The sequence below is a fragment of the Oryctolagus cuniculus genome, chromosome 14 (assembly GCF_051225735.1).
Source record: "Oryctolagus cuniculus isolate XC-2025 breed Fujian yellow rabbit chromosome 14, ASM5122573v1, whole genome shotgun sequence".
Classification (NCBI taxonomy): Eukaryota; Metazoa; Chordata; class Mammalia; order Lagomorpha; family Leporidae; genus Oryctolagus; species Oryctolagus cuniculus.
Genome location: NC_142880.1, coordinates 67061060 through 67077631, shown reverse-complemented (window position 1 = coordinate 67077631; position 16572 = coordinate 67061060). Strand labels below are relative to the sequence as shown.

The following is a 16572-nucleotide window of genomic DNA, read 5'->3' as shown; positions in this document are numbered from 1 at the left end:
TTTACAAAAAACAATCAAAATGTGCTAGTTTATATGCCTTGACAAATTAAAAAGCATCTGTGGTCCCTCTTATATCCTAGTATCATCTTCTCTTAACAGTAACTTGTGATCTTCTTTCCTCCAAATCAGGCTGTTGAGATGAAATGTTAGTTCTGTGTGTCAGTGTTGTTTTGAAAACAAAAAAGCATGGTTTAGCTGAACCTTCCAGACAGGAGAGCTAGCTATGGTGGGTCTAATGATCCATGGTGTCAGTAAGGATACATATAATAAAAAGAGAAGCTTGAGGATAGTGTTTCTTTTGTGATCATTCAAAAGCTACTCGTTGTGATAATTCAGAAGATATTCCTCATGGTTATTGCTGCACAGATAGCATTGTATAGCATATGTAACTATGTACCAGTTACTTAAGATTTGTGTTGGAGAAAACACCCAATACCTCAGCCTTCAAAGTGTAACCGACACTGAATATTCTAGAAAGGATTGATTAGCCAGTTTGTTGCCTAATAAGGAAAAAAAGGACAAAAACCCTAGTTTAAAGCAATTTTAAAACATGTTGGTTAAAGTCTGTATATTTAAGCATAAGGACAAGTGAAAAGACAAATGAAACATAATGTGGTTATAAGCTGCTTGAGAAAGTATTGAGAATTTCAAAGAGAAAGACAAACCAGAAGAGCATCAGATAATAGGACATGACAAAAATGTGGTTTCAGGGTATCAAGAAAGAATCATCATAATGAAATATTTAAGTACTTTTTACAAAAAGAATCACCAAGTTCCTTTCCTTTATTCATCGTGCAATTAGCTCTAAATAAAAATACAGCAGGAAAATGCATTATTTAAATATCTTATGAATCAGCTTTAGTGAAACTGTAATAACCATCACAATTATATTCATGATTTTGTGTCAACTGAAAGGAATTTATCTTTTTAATAAGGATTGTGTATGTCTGAAAGTCCCAAAAGGAAGCTGTAGAAATTTGTCATAGAATTGCAGGTACTGACTATCTTTCTGGAACCTTCAGCACATTATCTGAAAAAGATGCTGGCCAGGAGTGGTTTGCAACTAGGAAAAAAAAAATTTCAAACTCCCTGGCCCTCAATATATATAAAAATATATACCCAGACATGGGATTTCTGAGGCATATACTGAGTCTATTTTTAACATTTTGAGAAACTTCCATATTATTTTCCACAATGACTATACTAATTTACAATCCCACCTACAGTGTGAAGGGTTCCCTTTTCTCTACATCTTTATCAATGCTTATTCTTTTCTATTTAACAGTAGCCACCTTAATGGGTATGAGTTGATATTTCACCGAGGCTTTGGTTTGCATCTTGTGATTAGTGACATTTGGTAGTTTTTCAAATGATGGTTGTGATTTACACATCTTCTTTGGTGAACTGGCTATTCAATTGCCCATTTTTCATTTATTTATATCAAAGGCAAAGTTGCAGAGAGAGCAAGCCAGAAGTCTCCCATCTGCTGGTTCACTCCCCAAAGGGCCCCAAAGGCCATGGGTGGGCCAGGGCAAAGCCAGGAGCTTCATCTGCATCTCCCACATGGGTGCAGGAGCCCAAGCACTTGGGCCATTTTCTTCTGTTTTCCCAGGTGTGTGTTAGCAGGGAGCTAGATTGGAAGTAGAGCAGCTGGGACATGAACTGGCACCCATAGGAGATGCTGGTGTCTTTACCTGCTTGGCCACAATACCAGCTCCAATTGACCACTTTTGAGTTATTTGTTCTTTTTTTATTCAATTGTAGAAGTTCCTTTATGTACTTCTGGGTGTTAATCCCTTATCAGATAGAGGAGTTGCAAATACTTTCTCACATTCCATAGGTTGGCTGTTTCCTCTGACACAGTTTTTTTTTTTTTTTAATTTTTATTTTTGACAGGCAGAGTGGACAGTGAGAGAGAGACAGAGAGAAAGGTCTTCCTTTTGCCGTTGGTTCACCCTCCAATGGCCGCCGCGGCCGGCGTGCTGCGGCCGGCGCACCACACTGATCCGATGGCAGGAGCCAGGAGCCAGGTGCTTTTCCTGGTCTCCCATGGGGTGCAGGGCCCGAGCACCTGGGCCATCCTCCACTGCACTCCCTGGCCACAGCAGAGGGCTGGCCTGGAAGAGGGGCAACCGGGACAGAATCCGGCACCCCAACCGGGACTAGAACCCGGTGTGCCGGCGCTGCTAGGCGGAGGATTAGCCTAGTGAGCCGCGGCTCCGGCCTCTGACACAGTTTTTAAGTTTGATTTAGGCCTCTCTCATTCTTTTCATGCTACTAGTACTAAACGTTTTCACACCCAGGGGTCCCCTTTGGCTTACTTTTCTTCCATTGCCCTGACAGTTTGAAAGAAGTCTCCTAAGTATTAAGAAATTGTTTTTAAAGGGTCAAAATGATATTGCACATTTCTTCATATTAAAGCTGAGAAAAGCTAATGCAAACATCAGATTCCTTTATTTTTGGCTATACTTATATCCATTAGTGTGTCTGTTACTTGATTGCCCAAAGTAGAAAAAGGGAAAGCACAGTTGAGATACCACCACTTAAATTTCATTATTCCTAAAATACCTTTTTTAGTGAGTAGTGAATTCAATTGGCTACTCCTTTGTTTTAAATTTTTTTTTTTTTTTTTTTTTTTTTTTTTTTTTTTGGACAGGCAGAGTTAGAGAGTGAGAGAGAGAGAGAGAAAGGTCTTCCTTTTTCTGTTGGTTCACCCCCCAAATGGCCACTACAGCGGGCGTGCTGCGTATATCTGAAGCCAGGAGCCAGGTGCTTCCCCGTGGTCTCCCATGCGGGTGCAGGGCCCAAACACTTGGTTCACCCCTCTTCCAGTCCAGCTCTCTGCTATGGCCCGGGAAGGCAGTGGAGGATGGCCCAACGGAAAAGGAAGACCTTTCTCTCTCTCTCTCTCTCCCTGTCCACTCTGTCAAAAAAACAAACAAAAAAAACAATATACTCTTGAGGTATCAATGGGCTGGGAAGACAAATTGTGGCTTCTCTGCTACACTTAAATCATATCATCTTATGCTCAGAATGTAGATCACGTTGGCAGGATAATCTGTTCTGTCTTGCATGAGCTTCCAATGTTGATGAGACTGGGAGAAGAGCATGAGAAAGGGGGGTGGGGCGGGTGGAATGGATGTTTCTCATGACAAAATGGCCAGGCCAGGTCAGTCCACATTAAGCTTCTTCCTTCCTGCTAAATGCCAGTGAGGACATAAACCATATTAAGAACACAAAATAGGGCTGATGTGACAAGGAAAATGATCAGATATTTAGTTCAAAAAATTAAGGTGTCCAGCTTTCCTTTTAAAGGAAATCCTGTGAAGTATCTATTAGAAATGATCTGCTTTCAAAAAAAAAGTTTCATTAATTACACTGTGTTGTTTAAAAAGGAAACTGTTAGTGAGATATATTTATCTAAATACTAAGAACCTGTGTCTTATTGTTGGAAGAGCTAAGTATGCAGCATGTTACTTTTGTCTGTTATTTTTCTATTATATGTCTGCTCTTGGACATGGCAAATCTCAATTAACTTTTGTCTTAATCTATATATAAGCAATATTGGTCTTATATCATTTAAAAAGAAAATTCTTGTTTAGTGCTATTCATAACACTTAATACTCTTAAATTTTATTCTTGTATAAAAATGGAGGGAACATTAACCTTTGACACTGAGGAGTTAATACAGATGTTCTTTGAAGAAGCTAAATATTTTTAGTTCATTTACAAAGTCAAATAATTGCTTCCTATTTCTTTTTTTTTTTTGCTCTCCTTCACCTTGGTGGAGACAGTAAGATTATACAAATGCCAATTTGAAAACAAGTTTAAGTTTCTCCAAAGAACAACATAAGGCTTTTGAAAGGATATTAAAGTAGATACTTTTCAAATAACTGTCTTTTCCATTGTTCTACATGGTTCCTAAGCCATTGTTATGGGTTGAATGTGTCCCCTCCCCTGAATGATATGTAGCAGTCCCAATCTCTAGGAGTTTAGAATGACCTTATTTGAAAATAAAGCCACTGTAGATGTAATTAGTTAAAATGAGGTCATACTTCAGTAGTGTGGCCCTTAGTTCACTATGACAAGCACACACATAAGAATATGACAATGTGAAGACAGACCCATGTAGAGGTGGAAGATTAGGAAGGTACAGCTCTTAGCCTGGGAATGCCGAAGATTGCCGACAAGCCACCAGAAAGCTAGATACGGAGCTAGGAAGAGGCAAGGAAAGACTGCCTACAAGTTTGGGAGGGAGCATGGCCATGCTGCCACCTTGATCTCAAATTTCTAACCTCCAGCATTCCGGAACAGCAAATTCCGTTTGTGATGGCAGCCCTATGGAATTAATACAACCTCAGAGATGATTTTTGCAAAGCATTTTTGAAAATACTACTATTTACTATTAAGAATTTTCTAGAGTAGCAGGTATATCTGTAGGAAATGCAGGGAAATGATTGGAATTTTGAATATGTGTAAAAATGGATTAGGACTTAACCTCTGTTAGGAGGCTTTCTTTTGTTCTTTGAAGCTTACCTAACCACCTACTCATTCACTCTTTTATTTTCATGAATTTAAGAAAATATTGTTTATTCCAGAAAAGGGATGGGGAACCTTTGGCCCTGACCTGGCCACAGCCATTGCAAGCATTTGGAGAGTGAACCAGTGGATAGCTCCGTTTGCCTGCTAGTCTGTTTTGTTGTTTCCCTGCCACTCAAAAGAGAAAAACTTAAACACACACACACACACACACACACACTCACACACTTACATTTCAGTAGCCCATGCCATGTTCTCCGTTTACTTACTAATTGGAACTCAATAGATTTTTGCCATGTTGAATTAGGAAATCTGAAGCTGGTACCACACTGAACAATTTGTCACAATTAAGTGAGGTCACTTCTGTTTAGGTTTCTCCATCTGTTAGTTCTACCATAAATGCAGATATATTCTTGTTCTTTTTTTTTTCATGATTCCAAATTCCCAGGAATGTACTTGCTGCTAAATACACCAAGCATTATAATCAATTTGTATTTATTTGAAAGAATGATACAGAGGATGTTAGGGGAGATCTTCCATCCACTGATTCACCAATCAAATGCCACAACAGCTGGGGCTGAGCCAGGCCAAAACCAGGAGCCTAGAATGCCATTTGGGTTTTCCACAAGGGTGTTAGAGACCCAATTATTTTATTTTTATTTTTTACAGGTAGAGTGGACAGTGAGAGAGAGAGAGAGAAAGGTCTTCCTTTGCCATTGGTTCACCCTCCAATGGCCGCTGCCACTGGCGCACCACACTGATCCGATGGCAGGAGCCAGGTACTTATCCTGGTCTCCCATGGGGTGTAGGGCCCAAGCACTTGGGCCATCCTCCACTGCACTCCCTGGCCACAGCAGAGAGCTGGCCTGGAAGAGGGGCAACCGGGACAGAATCTGGTGCCCTGACCGGGACTAGAACCCGGTGTGCCGGCGCCGCAAGGCAGAGGATTAGCCCAGTGAGCCGCGGCGCCGGCCCAAGACCCAGTTATTAAAGACATCATCTGCTGCCTCCCAGGTTCATTAGCAGGAAGCCAGATCTGCAGCAGAGCCAGGACTGGATCCCCGGCACTCCTACTTGGGGTGTGGGCATCCCAAACAGCAGCTCAACTGCTACAACAAGCGCCTACGTGAGGGTGTTAATGCTTTTAACTCCCTTTTATAATAACTTGGATCCTTTAACTGCCTTTCTATCCTTTCCATACTGATTTCCAGTAAGATTTATCATTAATAAAGTGTAATGTGTATACTCAAAATAAAATACTACTCAGTCATTAAAAAAAAGAATGAGGGCCGGCGCCGTGGCTCACTTGGTTAATCCTCTGCCTGCAGCACCAGCATCCCATATGGGCGCTGGATTCTAGTCCTGATTGCTCCTATTCCAGTCTAGCTCTCTGCTGTGGCTCAAGAGGGCAGTGGAGGATGGCCCAAGTGCTTGGGTTCCTGCACCCGCATGGGAGACCAGGAGGAAGCACCATAGCTCTGGCCGTGGTGGCCATTTGTGGGGGTGAACCAACGGAAAGAAGACCTTTCTCTCTGTCTCTCTCTCTCTCTGTCAAATAAAAAAAAAATGAAATCCTAACTTTTGCAACAAAATGAATGCAACTGGAAATCATCATGCTTAGTGAAATAAGCCTAGATCCAAGAAGACAAATATCACGTTTTCTGATTTGTGGTAGCTAATATATAGAGCATTAAAAATGTAATGTATATGAGTGAAATGACATCTTGGGATTTGATTATTGTGTATAGCCCTAGTCTATAATCCTGAATAGTGGTCTAATTTTTACATGTTGAACTATTTAGTGGAACATTAAGCCTTAAACTATAAATTGAAAATGTTATTGGGGCTGGCATTGTGGCACAGTGGGTTAATCCTCCACCTGCAGTGCCAGCATCCCATACGGGTGCCGGTTCGAGTCCTGGCTGCTGTACTTCCGATCTAGCTCTCTGCTATGGCCTGGGAAAGCAGCAGAGGATGGCTCAAGTTCTTGGGTCCCTGTACCCATGTTGGAGACCTGGAAGAAGCTCCTGGCTCCTGGTTTCAGACAGCTCAGCCGTGGCCATTGCAGCCATTTGGGGAGTGAACCAGCAAATGGAAGACCTCTGTCATTCTCTCTGGCTCTGTATCTCTCTGTAACTGTCTTTCAAATAAAATAAATCTTTAAAGAAATAAAGTGTCATGCAAAAATAAAGAAAGGAAGGGCAATGGAGGAAAGTATAATTATATTCCTAAAATTGTATCAATGAACTTGAACTCTCAAGATTTCAAAAAATATTTTTATAGACTTTCAATATGTATTTAGATAATCCATAGACTACATAAATCTCAAATTGACTCAATGTATTCTGAGGACTTGGAAACTTGTGCTTTATAATGTGGCTAGAGTGATGCCTCAAAGGCATCAGTCTGGAAGATCTGTGATCCATCCAGCAGAGGGCTTAACCATCTGCTTTGTTGCAAGCTCCAGTCCTTAGCATAGGGGCTACAATGCAAGAAGTTTGAGAACCACTGGCTCCTCCAGATGTAAGCAGAACAGGAGTTCTCTCTTTAGGGTTTTTTTTTTTTTTTTTTTTTTCTCTCTCTCTTTAGGGTTTGAGAATGGAAAATAAGAAGTAAATCCTAAGCCAAATCCATGGCAAGAGTGTTTATATATTCAAAGAAGAAATGTTCATTTCATGTGGTTTTTCAAAATTTTGATTTTTTCCTTTTACCAGGTTTCGCCAAAACTTATGCCGATGCAACAGATCACGACTTGAAATGTGGATAATTTGTCCCAGCCTGCGTGTTTTCCATTGTAAACATGCCAGATTTAATTGAAAGAACATCAGTAATTATGATTGTATATTTATCAAGCAGTTTTTGACTAGTTTTCTTCTAATGTCTCAAGTTTTATGCAGCCGTGTTGACTTTGTTCTCTCAAGAGTGCTATGACATTATAACGAACAGCAAAGCATGTGTGATTATCTGACTAGTAACATAAGTACTGAGAAGGTTCCTTTTGTGTTTGGTGCTCATATTAAAGATATCTGTGCCTTCTGTTATATTGGCTAGATTATATTTAGGATTCACTAAGATGGGCCATAGGAATAGTTTTGCCAGTGTACTTCCCTTTATAAGTAAATTTTGACTTTCTGGTCCTGAAAAATTATATACATATATATGTACATGCAAGTTTCTTATTTGGAGAAATGCTATCTTAATAATTGTTTTTCCTTCAGCCTCCTCTGTCTTCAGCCTCCAATTTTGTGTATTACATCTGGTTTCCCTAGAGTATTCTTCTTCCTCCCACAGTTCTGGTAGCCAAGTAGATACCCCCAAGAAAGCAAGGAGGAACATCTCCACAAAACAGGAGAGAAGCAACTGTTACATGGAAGAGACCAAAGAATATAGGAGCTATTGGTGCTGACATCCCACCAAGAAATTGCCTTTATAAGCAATCTTCATCTGTGTTTTGCCAAAGACAAAGGCTTATGATAGGAAGAGGACTAAAACCCAACTGATCTACACAGTTTTCTCATTTTAAAACAGCTCAGTATTCTTTTGTATCTGGAAGACTCCTTAACTTTTGTGGGCTACTTGTATAATACCTCCTCTCAAGCCAAGAGGAACTGTAATTTATCATGAACCTTAGACACACAATGGCAGCAGAGTTTTTTTAAAAAATTCTTTTCAGGTTCTCATTTCTGTTCAGAAAAGATTCTAAATGTTGAAATGACTTTTTCTGTAGAACATTGGTTTTCTTCTTCTGCCAAGGCTACTTCCTTTAACAAAGTGCTTTTAATTCAGCCTTAACCAAGTTGGGTAAATAACAGTGGGTAAGTCCATGCTCTGAAAAGTCAGTGAATTTTGAGTGTTGGGGAATAAACATGGGGGATTTGGCTTGTAAGGGGCTTTTCCTTAGAGTATCCTTAATACCAGACAGGTGCACAAAATAGTCATTTCAGAAGTGTCCTGGGTATCATATGGGAGAAAAGTCTGGAAGACAGGCAGGGCAGCTGGCCTCTGGATAGGACTAGGCATCATACAGTGTGGTATACATTCCTCTAGCACTAAGTATAGGGATGTATGCATGTTTTTAGGTGCTGGTTGTCACTGAAACTCACCTGTCTTCAGATATGGCTACAATTGTGTCATGAACAATATTAGAGGAAAGAGAGACTTTCTGTGAATAGCACACTCCATATATAAATTAGCCTTCTGGCTCCAAAGCACTCTCCTAACACTGGTAAGATCCTTCTTAGAATGTTCCAGGTCCATGACATTACTATGTTTATATTAGAGTTATGATTGACAGTTGTTAACATCTTCAAACATACTTTCTTATCATTCCAGTCTGTTACTTTAAAATGCAACGCTAAGAATGTTCTACACCTTGAGTGCCAAAAGATAAGTAGGTGACTTGATAATGCATTTTGTAACAACCATACTACTAAATTAAATAAAATATTCAAAATGGATGTAATCATTGTGGCTATCCTTTTTCTCATTTGGGAATGGTATGGTTGTATAGTTGGACAGTGGAACAGTGCAGAGATTGTGGCAAAGTCCATCAAAAAAGTCAGCACTACATTTTACACTGCTAATGAAGTAGTTGCCTTTCCCTTATCTAAGAAAAGATACTGCAGTTCTAGGTAAAAAAGATAGATGACTGAAATGTACCCTGTGCCTTTCTTATCTGAGCAAGTCATGTATTCATGTATATAAAAAAAAATTGTCTGGGCCAGCGTTGTGGCATAGCGGGTAAAGCCGCTGTGTGTTGTGCCGGCATCCCATATGGGCCCCTGCACCCACGTGAGAAGACCTGAAAGAAGCTCCTGGCTTCAGATGGATGCAGCTCTGGCCATCACGGCCAATTGGAGAGTGAACCAGCGGATGGAAGACCTTTCTCTCTGCCTCTCCTTCTCTCTCTGTGTAACTCTTTCAAATAAATAAATCTTTTAAAAAATTGTTCAAGGTTTCATGGTTTTTCATCTTTGTCCAGATTTGTTGCTTACTGTGAGCTGTGTTGAATTCTTGGCATTTTGAGGTGGCTCTAGTACTAGTCTGTCCAACATCTTTATTGGCTCCCTCATAACAGCCTCATCACTGGCCAAAGGAGTGGGTTGGGTTCCAGGATATGCCACTTTTGATATCTACCTCTGCCCACAGTGGTTATACACAGGGATAGGTATATGATCCAGGCCACCCAAGTCACCTTATTTCCCCCACATTCATCAATGAGATGACTTACTTTTCTCAGGCCACAGCTGAAATCTAAATGGAGAGAAAGTAGCTCACACAAACACATAGAATTGTAGGGTAGGGAGGGAAGCTCCTGGTGGGTTTGGATTCCTGGTTCTGGATATGCTTAAGACCAACTACCCTCCAGTGATGCCTATAAATTCCACTTTTGATCGAGCTGGGCCCCTTGTCACCTGTGGCCACAATATGAATTCACAAGCTCCAATTCTTAAGTTGCTTTTTATGTATTTGAAAGTGACAAGTAAGGGACAGGGGAGAAACAAAGGGAGACATACTCCATCTTCTGGTTCACTCCCTAGTTGGTTGTAACACAAGTCTGCAACAGGCCAAAGCCAAGAGCTCCATCTTGGACCCCTTCCATTGCCTTCCTAGATGCATTAGCAAGGAGTTGGATTAGAAGTGGAATAGCCAGAACTTGAACCTGCACTCTGATTCGGGATGCTAAGCACTTCAAGTAGTGGCTTAACCCATTGTGTAATTAAATGGCTGTTCCTGTAATTCTCAAGTTCTGAGACTGACCTGGCTCCCTATAGAAGTTATGCAGAGTCTTATCTATGGCATGATCTACCCAGGACACCATTCTAGGCTGTAGCCCCCGCCACCACGGCTGGAAGCCAGGTGACCCCATGGCTCAACCACTAGGGTCAGCTCCACCCCTACCCTACTGCCCCACCCAGCAAAATTTTAAGAGGACCTATTCCTGAACACGTGGTTCTGTCTCTCCCTCTCTCAATCTCTTACGTTCTCCTCCTCCCTCTTTTCCTTCTTTGACCCTTCCCTTTGGTCTTTTGGGTTTCCACCAATAAACCCTCTTCCTTCAAAATAAAAAAAGATATTCAGAATGTCATCAAAAGTGCTTATATCTTGGACCCTTGGGTAGGAAGGTTGTCGGCAGAGTTCTTTCTCTTCCATCTCAGTATGTTCAGAAATTTTGGATGTTATTCCATTGGAAGTATAAGCAGAGATCTAATAAATGGGTATATTTCTTTGGTATTAGCCCCTCATTCTTTGTGGGATGTGATCATGAATTCCTTAAGCATATTTTCAAATTTTCCTCTTTAAAAGGGGGTGGATATATTATTTTCTACTGTGTATCTATAAGATACAAATATATCTAGTTGCAAAAAATAGATCTTTTAAGATGTGTAACTGACAGATGTTTTAATAGACTGAACACTGTTGTTCTTGACCTCTTGTTTCAGTGACAAAAATGCCTCCTCTACTGGGATTCTTCACTGAATATCAACTGATTTTATGCATGAATACCAGTTAATGTGACATGAATACATTGTCCATAAAATGTGTATACTAGAAGTCTTCTGCCTCTATAAAGACAGACTTTGTAAAACTATCAGAAGACTCACGTTGTGGATCACATAGCAATTTCCATGAGAGTGATGTCCGTGTCAGTTTGAAGCTAATTGATAAGACAATCCCTCTCCTTGAAGTTAAATACAAGTCACAGTTGACCAAGGGAGCCGCTGCGTGATTATGGTCAATATCACTCTTAATTAGATGATACTCTTGATAGTCCTCTTGGAAAGATCCTCAAGCAAATAGATTCTGGCCCTTTTGTAGTGTGATCCATAGGTAACCTCCCATAGCTACACTGCAACTATGGGCTCTTGCATGCCCAGTGCACCCATTTTGTATCTTTGGCTCCTTCTGTAGCAGCTGGGCATTCCACATCCCATTACCATTTTCAGGAGGAAGCCAGACTGCTCCAGAAGTATAAAACCCTGGCATGCCCTCTGAAGGCTGTTTGTCTTGATTTGGGGATTGGAGGTAGCATCTCCCACTTGGCCTTCTAAGGGATGGAGTGCTCATTAGCTCTCTCCAAATCTTTGCAAATACTTATTTAATCTTTAGTTCCCAATTTGGGAATGCACTCAATGTGGGTCAGAGTTTATTTTTTACTGATTCTCAGCCAGATAATCTCAAATGGGTACATCCTAATGAGTTTTTGGTTTTGTTTTGAAGTCTTGTGTCATTTACGTAGCAACGCCTTGAGTGGCCCATGGTAACGTTCCAAGTATATTTAATTGAAAGGATTTACTAATTGAAAGCATGAGAAATAGAAGGGCCAGCTTAGAGGACTTCCTTCAGCTAAACAATTAGGTAAACTCACTTAGGAGGAAATAGGAAAAGACAGGAAAAGAAACCAGATGGATTCCAGAAACTGTGGCAAAGGAACAAAGAGCCAGTGATAACTCCTTATATTTAACACTTTATAATTTACAAACACCAAGAATATGAGACCTAGCTTATTTGATTTTCACAGTAACCTGCCAGGCAGACATTATTACCTCCATTAAAATTAACTTTGTTAGTCTGAGAGAAATAATGTCCACCAGTTCTTTAATCAAATTAGCCTATCAGGGCTAATGTTGGATTTTGCCAAGGTAGTTAATGAGATACAAAGTGAATCCCCTGAATAGACTAGATTTGTTGCTCTCTGGTAAGCTATAAAACAGAGTCCAAATCCTTTAAGCTTAATGGAGCAAATATTCAAATTTTCTTCTCCCTGTCTACATAGCCCTTTTGCACAACCCAGTTCATAAGGAAATAGGTAGTTGTCAAAATAAAAAAGGATGTCACCCACCAGGCAGAATGTCCCTGTGGATGACTTGTAATTACCAGATTTGCTCACATGAAAGGCCCTGTATAGACAATGACAGATAAGGACACTCACTTGACACCAGAGAGAGGGGCTGAAAGGTGTTGTTTTATCTTTGTGGCTGAAGTCCAGTTTCCTTGGCATTAACCTTTACCCGTGTTTGAAGTCACCTTTGTATCTCAGACTCATTCAGTTGAGCTCTAGAGATAAAGCTGATATTGGCAGCCTGAAAAATAGATGTTGACTGGTGATATGGTGGGAGGATTAGCTTAGGGAGAAGGTGGGATTCACTGAAAGAAGAAAACTGATCACAGTGTTGGGGCCCGGAGGGCTAGTGGGGTGTGGATGAGCAGAGGCAGCTTTACAGCAAGACATGTAAGAGATGAGCACACGTAAGCATTACCATATATCTGTATGAAACCATCCATTGTAAAATGCACTATATTTGTGTTTGACTTCTTATCAGGAGTTTTACTGATACATAGTAAGACTTTTTAGGAGTTTCTCAGTGCAGATGACTTTGCCCAACATTCACTGCCCATTTAACAGCAAAGTGGGTACTTTGTGCAGCCAGTAGGTCTCACAAGTCACTAATGCCCCCAGAAAGCCCACTGGTTTTGAAGGTTGTATGTTTGCAATCCGGGGGCTTCTCACTGATAAGAGTAAAGTGGCCAAAGGAACAGGGTCAGAGCGAGGATCGGATCAGAAGTGGGAGAAGTGTTGAGCAGGTGCCTTCCTCAGCTCCTCCTCTGGGACAATAGGGCAGCCGGAAGCTGAAGGTGCCATCATTTGTGAGGGGCTTCCCAATTTCAAGGATGTCAAAATGTGGGAAACTGTCCATCTTGGCATCAGTGAGTTGGAGGGCATCCTTTAAGGCCTGACTGAATTAGGGAAATGTCTGGTTTAAGGATATTTTAAAGAAATATTGTTATTACATTCAAGTACATGTGGTACTGATCACAAACGAAAATATTTCTAGGGACCTGCTTTATAGAAGAGAGAGTTAATAGTTACATTAGTATATGTAAAAATGAATGTCTAAAAATGATTCATCTAAGCAGTCCAAGTGTTTACAATCTTTCCATCAGGGCTGGCATCGTGGTACAGCAGGTTAAGCTACTGCCCCTGACACCTACATCCCTTAGGAGGGCCTGGGGGAGTCCCAGTGGCTCTACCATCCAGCTCCCTGCTAATGCATCTGGGCCCCTGCCACACCTGTAGGAGACCTGTGTGGAGTTTCTGGCTTTTAGCTTCCACCTGGCCCAGCCCCAGCCACTGTGGCCATTTGAGGAGTAAACCAACTCTGCCTTTCAAATAAATAGATCTTAAAAAAAAAAAAAAAAAAAAAAAACTCATGATTTGCTTTCCAGCATGTCTCTTACCCCCACCCCACTCCTATCTTTCCCCATGTACACAATTGGTCTTGTGTATACAAGCTTATCTGTGACAAATGTAGAGTATTACAAATAAAGATGTTTGATACATTACAGATATTCAAATATATAAACAAATGTATAAAGACCAATACAATTGAGGAAATACTTCCATTAAGTCAGCAAAATCAAACTTCACTGGAGACTGCAAAGGAGTGGGCAATGCCATTTAGGATGAATGTGATCGATTTGAAAAAAGGTAAGGAAGGCAAATAATTAAAAAGAATGAAACTATGAAGAATAAATTACTATATAACATTTAACTTGCAGAAGAGAACTTAAATGAGTGATTTAACAAAAATCTAATTAGTTGTTATGGACAAGTATAACTAATAAAGATGCCCCAGATCTCAAAGAAAGGAAGCAGCAGAAAGTAGAAAGTGAGAATTTAGACATTAAGCACCATTTCCTGACAATGCAATTGTAAGGAGCAGGAATTAAATGAACTATATACTCTAAGTAAATATATTTTTGTTTTTAAAAAGTTATACAAGGGGCTGCTTTTGCCCAAAGAGTTAAGTTGCCACTTGCAATATTTGCATCCTGTATTGGATATACATATTTACGGGTACCATGTGGTGTTTCTATATATGTATATAGTTCATATATAATCTATACCCTTGAACATTTAACATATCTCTGTGATGAAAGCATTCGAAATCCTTTCTTGTCCCACATTGGGGTACGCAAGTTCAATTCTCAGCCCTGGGTCATAGCACTAGCTTACTGCTAGTCCAGATCTTAGTAGGCAGCCAGTGACGGCTCAAGTAATGACACCCCTGCCACTCACGTGGGACATCTGGATTGAGTTCCTGGCTCCCAGCTTTGAGCCCAGTTTTGCTCCTGTGGGTACCTGAGGAATGAACCAGTGGATGGGAGCTCTCTGCCTGCCTACCTGCCATTCACCTCACTGTCAGTAAATAGTACATGTTTTAAAGTAGCACACAAGAACTAGGAGGAAAAAGCTCTTGCTCTAGTACCTTTTATTAATGAAGAATAAAAATCGGTTGGCAAAGGAGTAGTATTTGCAGAGCTCATCTCCATTATCTTGAAAAGGTAATGATGGGTAGATGTAAAGCTGAATGGCAACAAATTGCTAACCAGTATAAAGTGGCTGCTATGGAACAGCAGAATGGCTAGATGCTAGGGGAAAGGCAATAATGAAACAAAGACCTATTCTTGGAGAAAAAGCTCTTAAATAATCTTAATAATAAAAATATTTAATAATAGCTCTTAAAAATAATCTTATTAATCTTAAATCTCTTAAGTGTTAACTTATAGTTGTGTTGAATTTTCTTTTTCCATAGAGTATGAGTATGATGAAAGATTTTGAAGAAGCTTGAAATTATATTTTATACTTGCCTATAATCAATGATCCCTAAATATACCCCATGCTATTCAATAAAATGTGTAAAGCACACTTAAACTAAAGTGACTTTTGACAATCAAGAACAAAGTCCCACAAAATAGAATATCAAGTAATTTGACTTATTATGTATGATCTGTACAAAAAAAAAAAAAACACAAAAGGACATCTGCTACAAATAATGCAAAACTCTTGTTAAGCAGTGGGTAAAGAACAAAAATCAACCATCATTTATGCCCAATATGAGAAAATCTGAACTTTCAAGTTTCAGTGAGAAAATAGAATTATTGAAAGGACATGAAATACAATAATCCTGGCTCAGAATAAGGAGCATACCACTCAATGGCTATTGTTGTCATTTGATTAGAGAAGTTTTATTGTGGAAGTATATTCCATAGATCCAATCTGTTGTGAAGGGGTCAATTGAAATGCTCTGGTTACTCAGGAAATGCAGCTAACCAAATGAGCCAGCTGTGTTTTTCAGAAAAGAAGCAATTGTGAAACGACCTCATTGTCATCTGTAGTATCAAGGAGAAGCAAAAACGTTCCAAGGACATCCAAGTTGGTGGCAGAGCAGAACAGGTTTATACAAGTTAATTTGGGCATAAATTTAAATTCTTTTCCTTTCTAGTAAATGGAACTTATTAAAACTGTCCTGTACATACAATTGAGCCCTCATTTATCTCATTATATAATCTTTAGGAAATTTTTTTTTGCATTTTGTCAAGAACATAGCACAAACAGATCAATCTACCCATAGGTATAGATCCTATGTGTGGTTCAGAAAAAGAATATGTTAAAAATAATTCAACACATTCTAGGACCCTCAGCTGCCAAATGAACCACATTTTGTAAGTATCAGTTGTATTTTTAGCAATACCAGGAGAAATCATTTTGAGCTTTTGCTCCACAACCTCCAATCAAGGCAACCTCATGACTTGACCTCATCAGAAAATGTATTAATATGTGGGCGAAATGACAAGACCAGAAGATCTGCTTAAAAATGCTGTTGACCTGGGCACTCTGGCAGCAGATACCATCTTGCCAGGAAAAAGGTACTAAAATATTAGAACTAATAGAGAACAAGAATTGCAAATGGCACAGAGACTCCAAAAATCAGCAGAGAGATAGAAACAAAGCACACTGCTACCACCTGACACTGCTACCATCACTCCCTGGCTGGAGAGCACCATCTTACTATAAAAGAGGTCTATATATAAAATATCAGAAACAAAGAGACTGAGGGAACCACTTCAGTAAGGAAGTGACAAGATCTGCAAACAGCATGACAGTTCTGAAAGCCAGTAGAAAGAGGAACAAACACAATACAAACTGAGGCAGAGAAGTTAGTAAACTCCACCTGTCCCAGGAGAAAG

General features: G+C 39.9%; 1 protein-coding gene and 1 long non-coding RNA gene across 5 annotated transcripts in view; one reads left to right on the top strand and one right to left on the bottom strand.

Moving 5' to 3' along the window:
* OXCT1 (3-oxoacid CoA-transferase 1) overlaps nt 1–9001 on the top strand; it is a 183964-nt gene extending 174963 nt beyond the window's left edge. For both annotated transcript variants that reach the window (XM_089312749.1, XM_002714003.6), the window contains one exon: nt 7254–9001. In XM_089312749.1, coding sequence (XP_089168875.1) covers nt 7254–7295 — 42 coding nt within the window. In that variant the 3' untranslated portion in view covers nt 7296–9001. The remainder of the gene's footprint in view (nt 1–7253) is intronic.
* Nucleotides 1–16572, bottom strand: part of LOC149122371 (uncharacterized) — a 53632-nt gene that overhangs the window by 22966 nt on the left and 14094 nt on the right. The window lies entirely within an intron of this gene.